Source organism: Alligator sinensis, unplaced genomic scaffold (genome assembly GCF_000455745.1).
Source record: "Alligator sinensis unplaced genomic scaffold, ASM45574v1 scaffold989_2, whole genome shotgun sequence".
NCBI lineage: Eukaryota > Metazoa > Chordata > Crocodylia > Alligatoridae > Alligator > Alligator sinensis.
In genome coordinates this window covers 2,099,066-2,109,378 of record NW_005842162.1, presented here as the reverse complement: position 1 = coordinate 2,109,378, position 10,313 = coordinate 2,099,066, and the positions used below count along the sequence as shown (strand labels likewise).

The following is a 10,313-nucleotide window of genomic DNA, read 5'->3' as shown; positions in this document are numbered from 1 at the left end:
TGTTTCCCTGATTCTGTGCCCCTGAGCATTCTAGTACTCAGACCATGTTTGGTCTCAGTGCATTGAAAGAAATAACAAAAGATATTCAAGCCTAGCACATTCTTCAGGTTGTTCCTATCACCATTGTAGTACAGCCACAGTTAGCAGAGAATCTGTCCTATTTATATTTTTGGCACATCTCCACTTTAATCAAACAATTCCCTGCTTGTCCTGAGGAAACGTAGTTGAAGAAAAGTAGGAACTAAATCGAGGGAAGGAAACAAATGGGAGTAAACCTGTATTTCATACACAGGGAAGAGTTTCTCTGGCCTATGTGCAGGAAGCAATGTTGAGCCAGTTTCTTTTCCTTCATTTCCCCCATTTTCCAGATAAAAACAAAACAGCCGTCAGTTTACAAGAAGACAAAACATCTTCTATAATGGAAGTCATCTAGATCAGACATCTGATATGAATGCCTACAGGACAAGAAACTGAGGACATGAGTAGAGGCTGGGAGCTCCCAAGGAAGCTAGGAGAAGCAGCCCAACTAACACTGAATGATGCTTATCACAAAGATGTTCAGATAATCCAAGCTAAAGAAACAGTTACATTACAACATGGGAAATGAGAGAGTTACAGGGTTTCCTGTTACTAAGATTTCATTACTTTTACAACATGTGTAATAATTATGTATACTAGTTTATCAATATATGATGAAGCAAGTGAAATACAATTAGAGCTTAGAGAAAAAATGATAAAATAAATTACGTATATTTGGTGAGTCACTACTCTCCAGTTCTCCTTAACTGTTTTCACACTTCTTTACTATTTTCAAAATTCAGGAAATCACCTACCAGGAATGTATGTGAATTAGTAAAACTCTAATGTAGAAGGCTCTGATGCCACAAATGACAGCATACCAGCAGAGTAAAGCATGCAGATGGAGTTATGTTGACTTCTGTGGAGCTCTGTGCAGCTGCAATTCATGTTTGTACTATTAATTCCAGGCAACCTATTATTTCTAAAGTTTCAACTGTTGCAACATTTCCTTATATAAGCTACTTCTATAGAATTATGTATAGGTCCAGCCTGTTGGAGCAATCAACCTGAAAAAAAATCTTATTAAATCAATTATATTAAAAATCTTATTAGATCAATTAGGTGGTCTAATAAAAGGTATCATTTTGGAACCAAGAGTTCTAGTTTTTTGAATGTCTTATTAAATCAATGCACTTTCAGTATTCTGTGAACAAATACAAAGCTGTTCTACAACCAATTCCTATCTTTACCATCCTTACCTCCTTATTACTTATTCAGCTGATTTACAGAGCTGGCTAGGACTTTCAAAGTTACACAACTGCCTATAAACTGCATGTTATTGAGATTCTAGCACTTTCCTCTAAAACACTGACTCAGCTAAGATCACAGATGAGACCCTTATTTAAATGTAGCAGGACAATGCCTATGTTCAAGAACCATGACCATCTGAAATTATGTCATCCTTAGAGAAAGTTATTTGTATGTATGGTATCATATATATTTACATATCATGCATGTTTTATCAAACACATTTTGGTTAAAAGAGAAGTTAAAAACCCACAGCAAAATCTGGACTCCTAAATATGGATATTTTGACACAAAAGGTGGGCATGCAGTAAGCAAGGAAGTTGGCATGACTTATCAGCAAAGGCAATCACTAGTCAGGGATTATATGCAGAATTGTGACTGGGACAGACAAAGCTGCACCGTGAAAAGTGGTTACTTCACAGCCATCTGACTCATGCTGTCAGCAGCATTTCCTCATGGTGGAAAATTTACCCATGTTTCAATACAGCAAATCTCAGAAACCTGGAGCCCAGTCCCTGTTCTTATTTGTGTTTCTGCCACCTTAGTATCCATGTCCAGCCTCTGACTTCTGGCTTGCTGCAGACTAGCCCTGGCCCTGGCAGCCTGATCTGTGAATTTCTGACCCTGATATAATTTGTGGCTCCCTATTCCAGCCAGTTTATGGCTTCTTGGCTTTGGCTTGTACCTGACCATCATTCTGCCTTCCAAGTCCTGACCACAACTTCTGCATCTGGACTTGGGTTGTGACCCCATCCTGTCTCTAGAGACAGGTTTTTAATCCTGGGTCTACCCACCAGACCTCACTGCCCACGTTCCAGTCCTGACAGTGGCAAACTACATTGTTCTTATGTTGCTAAAACAGCCTGGAAGATAGCAACAGGAACTCTGCATCGAGTCCAAAGAGAGGGGATCAGAGCCAAGCCTGAAAAAAATCCCAGGGAAGGGCAGTTCCTGTTTCAGAGCTGCAAAAAGCTACAGCTATGTTGGGAACAGTCAGAAACAAGAGCCAGTGGACAGAGAGAAGCTGAGGGTCACAGGGTGTAAATAGCATATTAGTCAAGGAGAAGCTTTGAACCTACATTTACCTACAGACTTCTGGGACTTTGAAGGCAGCACGCCTCCTCTTAGGATTTCATAGCTGTTTACTGTTCCTTTCCTGATAGTTGGTGTCCCTGTTGCAAAAATCATATGCTTTCTTTTCACTTTCCAGCTAGCAGGATGAGATCAAAGTAGCTGCATTCAAGGCATATTCATCTGGGAGGTAAAGCAGTCAGGAAAACTGGATAAACCAGTAGCCTGGCAAGCTTCTGTTTTCATATACTTTCTCCACACCACATGACCAGATAACCTCAGTAGAGAAGTGGTCAAAGGTGAAGTCCAGGGCAAGTAGCATCAACTTTGGGTTGCCTCCAAAACACAAATGTGCTCTCTGTAACGTCAGTTCCTGGACTGCCGCACACTTGAATGGCTCAAACGTGTTCCTTTCCAAGATGCATTCTAGATCACTGCCCAACATGTCCTGGCACGCTGCTTTCTCTCTCAATAGTTCCTTCTGATACTGAGGAGTGCCAGCCTGAATTCCTTGCTGTCTGACACACATCCTGCTTCTGCTCCATTTAAGCAAATCACATCTTGGTACAAGATAGTGTCATTTCCATGTGCATTCATGCCCTAATAAAACTTTCCATCCCCTAATTAAACTTCTGGCTGCTACAACTACTCAGCAGTTCTTACCCCTCCAGTTCTTCCCTAGCAATTCCCTCTCCTCATAATGCATGGATGTTACTGTAATAGAAGTAAAAGGCAACTCATTTTCACATAACTTGTGATATAGAAGTAAAAAAAAACCCCAACACTTCTGGTTGCACATACAGGGTGTGTCTATACATGCAATTAATGCAGATCTGTTTGAACGTGCATACAGGAGCAAAAAACTCTGGAGCAAATTGCCCTGGGTTGGCTGCTCCCCCATCTCTACGTGCTGCAAAGTGGCTAGCTGGGGTGCAGGGTGCCTTAGTGTGGGGGCTGCTGGCTGGCTAACCGTGTGTTGAGGCACCCTTTGCCCCAGCCAGCCAGGGGAGCGTCTACACGTGTACTGCTCCACACAAAAAACTTTGCAGGGTACTACTTGTATTTGATAAGACTACCCTGCTGTGGAGTTTATTATGTAGTTTCATGCCCGCTAGTAGGGGCGCATGTGTAGGTGTCAAGATGTTTACTGCACAGTTAATCAGTCAACTGCGCACTCTCTTGTGTAGATGTGCCCACAGCGTACCCCAACTAGGTGCACAGCCGCCAGACTACAAATCCTACCCACTGACCTGAGCTTTATGTCAACAATGCTCATCAAACTACAGAAACAGAATGGGTTCAGCTTTTCAACTCAGCAATGCTCCTCACCTTGTTTCTTAGGTCACTTTATGCCTCTAAGAACAGTCTTGTAATTGGCTGGCCCTTGTCAGTCCACGGCCACTTTGAAGTCTTGAAATAAAGAACTCCAAAAGTTTCACCAATTACATGGTTAAAGAATTCCAATCACATTACTGATTGGAGGCTGGGGCCAAAGAGTTCCTATGCATTTAACCAACATGCAGATAAACAATGCTGTCATAATATATTAGATAAAAAACCCCCTGAGATTAGCATCTTACTGTGCACATAAGTGAGCACATGTTAGAAACTAGCATCAGTAATAGCAGGTTACAATGCATTACATATGACAGTGAACACTAATAGACAGACTGTGTTATGACAAGAACAAATGATCAGTCTGACCAAAATACTTAGGGAGTTTAGATTTTCATGTGTTTCATGTGCAAAAGGACTGGGAGATCATAGGATAATGGATGAGAGAGATCTGAAGAAAGACAGAAAAGTCACTTAAGTGAAAAACTGTTTTAGATGAGAAAGATAAGACAGAAGGTTCCCCTGGCTGCCATGGAGGAACAGAGAGGTGAAAGTCCGTTTTGATTCTATGAACAAAACTCCCATATCACAATGCTTGGCCTCTCTGAGTGTGCTAATGAGGCTTCCAGATGTCATGCGTGCACCCGTCTACCCTCACTGAACAAGCGAGCAATGCTATTTTGCATTGGGCATGCAGCTTGTAGGTGGCAACAACAACAACAGAGGTGTTTTCAGGATCTGGACTTTCTTAAAGCTTAGACTGTTTGAATTCAAATTTTGGTTAGCCCTTCAAATCTATTAATGATGTTGACTAGATATTTAATAAGAACATACAGTTATGACAGTGATTTTCAATCTGTTAAGAATCGAGGTTCCTCTTGGAACGCCAGCTCTTAGTTTTCACTCTTTTTTGACTACGGAAAAATAATAGAGTGGCAATTCTATTGCCAGGATCTCAGAAATACCACAACAGGTCAAAATGGTTTTAACATATGGGTTCCTATGTAACAACTCCGGGTTTGCACACCTAACGGTGCTAACATTGTGCAGCACCCCACATCACCCTTGAAAGGATATCAAGGCACCCATGAGTGTTATGGCACCCTGGTTGAGAATCACTGGATTATGAGATGATCTTAGAAAGACAAGAGGAGAGGTGGTTACCCAAGTTAGTCTGAAGTCAGGCAGAAGGCAAGGCAGGGTGGCATCTTACAGCAGCGATTCTCAACCTTTTTGGACGTGAGGCACCCCTCCATAACATTTGTTAATTGAGGAGCACCCCATTTCAAAAACTAATTTATTTATTATAACACTTACCTGCTTGAAGCAGGGCTGGAGAGGAGAAGCAGCAGCAACCAGGGAAGTGCCTGTGCTGCAGTGAGAGGGGGAGGAGGAGTAGCTGGAAGGGAAGAGCCTGTACTTATTGCACTTATTCCCCCTCTCCCCATGGCATCCTTCAAAGGCAGTGCCTTAGAGACTAACTAGTTCAGAGACCTGTGAGCTTTTTAAGGCAACAACTTACTGCATATCCAGCACATCTACATGTGCCCCAGTGGTGCAGTTGTTACTGCACCGTCATTTAGTATTTGCTTTAGGACGGCTTAAATGTGCTTTAGTGCTTGCTTAAATGATGGCTCGGCAACAGCCTTTATTGTGCTGACCCAGCTGAACATGGTTATTTTTAGCAGCTATGTCACCATAGCGATGCACTATAGCGAGGTAGTTTGTCGCTGCAGCGATGTAGCATCGGCGTCAGTGACTGAAGAGACCCCCACCACACAAAGTATTCCTTGTTGCAGAAAACATTTTGTGTAATAAATAATACTTCTTAAAAAGAATAGTAATTATAATACCATCTAACTCTCATACAGCACATTTCTTCAGTTTTCTCATGGCACTTTACAACGGAAGTGAGTATCCTAAGCTGGAGAAACTGAGATGCATAAGGGTAAAGGGACTGGCCAATGTGGGAAGTACCTCAAGTCCCTGTCCCACTCTCCATCCACTAGGGCACAATGCTTTTCAGGAGGGTCTTTTTGTTCTATATAGTCTTATTAAGCAACACCCATCTTATTCCAAAACTTGTCACTTACTCCTTTTCTCTAATCTTTTATTTACACAAGCAACATGCAAGTTTCCACATGCAGGTTTTCCATGCCAGTGTTGGGAGGAGAGATGCACACCAGGTCCATTTCTTGTTTATTAGGCAAAGGGAGATAAACACTCCACCTCCTCAATCCACTCATATTTAGAAATATTTTCCCTTTACTTGAAGAACTATCTAGTTTTTCAGCCAGAGCCTTGACCAAAACATTTTGTTTTCTCCTGGCTGAGAGAACCACACCTAGCCCACTTTTCTTTCCTCTGTATGACTTTTCAGAATATTTTTTAAGCTTTCTTCTTTGTCAATATTTGCTGAAGGAGAAGCAGGACGTAAGAGTTCTTTGTTTTCTTTCCAAGACATGCAGATGTTTGTTTGTTTGAAAAAAAAAACAAAACCTCTGCCTACCTTGGCTTTTATGAATATATGCTCTTTTTCCATTTGCATACGTATCACTCATTCATATCTGTACAAAACGTATGCTACTGAACTCTTTCAGCCCAAAATGTAATTTTTAAAACCAAACAGTAGGAACACATGTGAGAATTAAGAGTCCAGGCCTCTGTTTTACGTAACTCTGCTCTATATAGATTTTTGAACCACTCTGATCTCCGAACAGGGCTCGTGTGCATTGGTTTGGTAGGTGACATAACCCATTAGGCTTTGCCCCACTTAGAAACATTACAGAGCCATTAATTTGATGACATGACACTTCAGTGTTCCACACACAGTCTTCAAGCACAAGCAAGATTTCAGGAACTGCATCCACATTTCACTGAATGCAACTGACCAGAGCAACAACTGAAGGCCCTTTAAACACATATGGATGACGAAGGCAATGTGCACCATTTTAAACTGGAACAGGCCTGTCCTAGTCCAGAGAGGCCACGCAAGACAAATGTTTGCTCCTACAAGGTCTAATCAGAAAGGCACCTAAGCTGGGACATACTACGGAGATTTAATGCACAAAGTGAAACTGCACGGTATGATGTATAGAGAAATAGAGAGATCCTTCCACTGTTCTTATAGATAAATCACACACTGGAAAAGTGAGACTTTCTTAAGGTTGCACTGAATCAAAGTTAGGATCAGGAACGAACCTAGAAATCCTGATTCCAAATCGCCTGCTCCAAATAATTTGCAAGCAAAAATAGGTATTTTGTTCGAAAGATTTTTGCATCTATTATGTTTCATGAGAGGGATAGGTATCAGAGACTGGAAATAAATAAGAAGATGAAGTATACATCTAGGTAAAAAATGGAACCCCATCTGAAGCTCCTCAATCCATATTTAGGTGACTAAATCATTTTTCAAAAGAGTAAGCACTCATCCACTTTCACTGAGATTCTAATGGCTCTCTGGGTAGATCTACAAGACAATCAGGAATGTGATGCAACTTATGCAGACCTACCCAAGCTAGCTTGACTTTAGCTTACCCAGGTGCAAATAGCAAAGAAGCTATGATAGCCTGGGCTTCAGTCCACAAGTACATACCTAAGTCCTGAGTAGACTTCAGCTGCCCACGCTGCTGTGGGTACACTGCTGTCAGTAGTTAAAGTAAGTTTTGGTATAGGTACACACGCCCACTTTCTCCAGCTCTAAAACGGATGTAGCCACTATCAGTTTTAAAAGCTTCACCTTTGTTCTTTTTGATTGTAATATTTTTTGAAGAAAGTTTACTTATTTTTAAAAGCAAAGGTCTCTAGAAAGTCCTGTGATTTTTAGAATTACTTATTTTTCCTACTCACCCAAGCTGATGCCATGATTTGTTTGTCTCACTGCAAGCCTGAAAAGAAAAAGATATCTCAATTTAGGATGCTGTGTTAAGTTACTAATAATAAAAAGTACTAAATAAAGTACTTTCTAATATTTAAAACAGTATTGTGGCAAAATGCTCTTTAAAAGTACCTTTTACTGAATGTTCAGTACAAATTTACAAAGATAAAGAAAAATGAACTAAGCTGTCTCAGGAAAATAAGCAGCAGCTTCCTTGAGACTTGTGTTATAATCTGTGTAGTGCCAAAGTACAAACCTGTTATATGGTTTTGGAGTCTTAAGGCAGATCTTTAAATGGATTTTCTATCTGGCGCACACATTGTTTAAACAAACTGGCTCAGCTCAATGTTTTGTTTAAAAAAAATCCTCCTACCCTTCCTGATATTATGGAAACAAAAGAACTTGTCAGCTTCCTAACAGCCGGCTAACTACTTATTTTTTGTTGCTAAAGCAGAATCTGTGCACTCTCCACACTACCTGCTAAATCAAAAGGGATAGTCAGGATTATGAATACTGTTTCACCTCCCCCTGTGAACTGAATTTCCAGTGTTTAAGTGTTTACAAAATAGTTTAGAATAGTTCATCTGTTTTAATGACTGCATCTTTGTGGTCCAGATCAAAACAGTCTGTATAGTCCATTAACACAAACTGTTTACTGAACACCTCATATTATTATTTTGTACTGTTAGGAAAGCCTTATCATAACATCCACTGGCTGGAACCCATGGACATTAATCAACTTGGTTGTGCTAATACTGAGCATTAGAAAACCAAATGACAAATGCTATCACCTAGGGGAATCCTGCCTAGAGGGTGACCTCCATGCAGGCCCTGTACATCACTCAACTGTGCTTGCACATAAAACTGAATATTCCAACAACTCTCAAGTTGGCAAGTCAGTTGTAGGATCAGGCCTGGCAGAAACGCACGTTGTTAGTAATACTGGGAGACTGGTCGATCACAAAGTACTGGCTTTTCTTCCTTATTTCCAGCTGCTGAATCATAAGCTAAAAATCATCTTGAACCCTTTCCTAGCCTTTTTTCACCTAAGCAACCACTGTTTTGTCTATTCACTTGACAACAGAAGGGTGCATGGTTCAGAGGACATTTTTTTCTCTCTCCCTCTCTCAAGATGTAGTCCATGCATATCTTGTGGCTGTAGTGCAGAGGACAGGACTAAGAGCAATGGACTAAAACTGCAGCAGGGGAAATTTAGGCTGGAGATTAGGAGGAACTTTCTGACTGCGAGTGAGGGTAGTCAGGCATTGGAAGAGGCTGCCTAGAGATGTGGTGGAATCTCCATCCTGGGAAACTTTCAAAAGCAGGCGAGAGACACTTGGCTGAGGTGGTTTATTTAGTGGATGATCCTGCCTTGAACAGGAGGCAGGAAAACGTGATTGGATGAGGTCCCTTCCAGCCCTGCTTTCTGATGAGCCTATGCAGTTCAAGTATTTACTGCCCACAAATTACGTTTTTTGTACAGTGCCCAGGTGAGGTTTAAAGACACCTGAGAAGCAAACACGGTAACCAATAAATAAATAAATAAATAAATAACAGTTTAAAGAATTCTTTCCAGTTTTATCATCCAGCATATTATGTTTCCCCATGAAAAATAATACGTTTCCCCACAAAAAACAACATTATCACTATGAATATTAATAATGATAATAATAATGAGCTTCATATGGAACTTGCTCTCAAATTCGTGCCAGGAAAGATGCCAATGCACATCACTAATATCATTAATATTAATAACTGTATTGATGATTCTCATTATACCATTATTTATTATTACAACTATTAACAATAATACTAATGATAATAGTAATAACAGTAATTGTTATTGTTGCTGTTATCATTATTATGATGGTTATCATTATGCCATTATTTATAATGATTACTATCCTATTATTAATAATAATACTAATGACAATGACCATTATTATGATACCATTATTTATTATTGCTACTAGTATTAACAATAATACTACTAATAAATAGTAATTATTATTGTTGTTCTTATGATCGTTACATTGATGATATCATTATTTATCATGATTACTATGTTATTGTTATTAATAATAATGCTGCTGATGATTAGTATTATTACTGACTGAATCCCCCAGAGGGTCGAACTGTTGTTTCCCTTTTATGCAGAAAGTAAAAGCAGAAAGTGGAAACATCTGAGCACAGCAGAGGCGTGGGCGGGCAGCGGATCGGCAGCGAAGGGGGCTGGGACGGGGCTCAGGGCGTCACCTGGTCCCACCGCCTGCTCCAAGCAGGACCAGCCCCAAGTCTCTCACCCCGGGCAGGCAGTGCCCCCAGCCCTGGCACAGCAAGCGCCCCTCGGCCCGGCAGAGACCCCGTGCGGGCTCCGGCTCCGGCTCCGGCTCTGGGGCTGCCCCGCGCTCGGCCTACCTGAGCTCCGGCGCGGCGGCTCCTCTCCCCCTGCCCCGCGTAAAGCCCGAGCCCACGCCCAGCCCGCGGGACACGTGTGTCCGCCCCGCCCCGCCCCTGGGAGGCGCCGGCACCCCCGGGCTTCTGTCTCCACGAATCACCGGGCAGCAGGGCGGGAAGGGACCGGCCCAGGGCAGCTAGTGCACACCCCACCGCCCCTCCGGGGTACAGCCAGGGCCTGAGGGGAGGCAGCAGCAGTGGCTGGTGAGGAGCTGCCAAGTGCGTGTAGTAACCTCGGCCTCATCGC

At 41.8% G+C, this 10,313-nt stretch overlaps 1 protein-coding gene across 3 annotated transcripts in view; it reads right to left on the bottom strand.

Annotated features, from left to right (window-relative positions):
• Positions 1-10,112, bottom strand: part of ANXA3 (annexin A3) — a 47,587-nt gene extending 37,475 nt beyond the window's left edge. The window contains exons 1-2 of one of the 3 annotated variants that reach the window (XM_006025723.3): positions 10,028-10,112; positions 7,582-7,619 (exon numbers count right to left, since the gene is read on the bottom strand). In XM_006025723.3, the coding sequence (XP_006025785.1) occupies positions 7,582-7,596 (15 nt within the window). In that variant the 5' untranslated portion in view covers positions 7,597-7,619; positions 10,028-10,112. The other 2 variants (XM_025206552.1, XM_025206551.1) reach the window with 2 other exon arrangements.
• Positions 10,113-10,313: the final 201 nt, after the last annotated feature.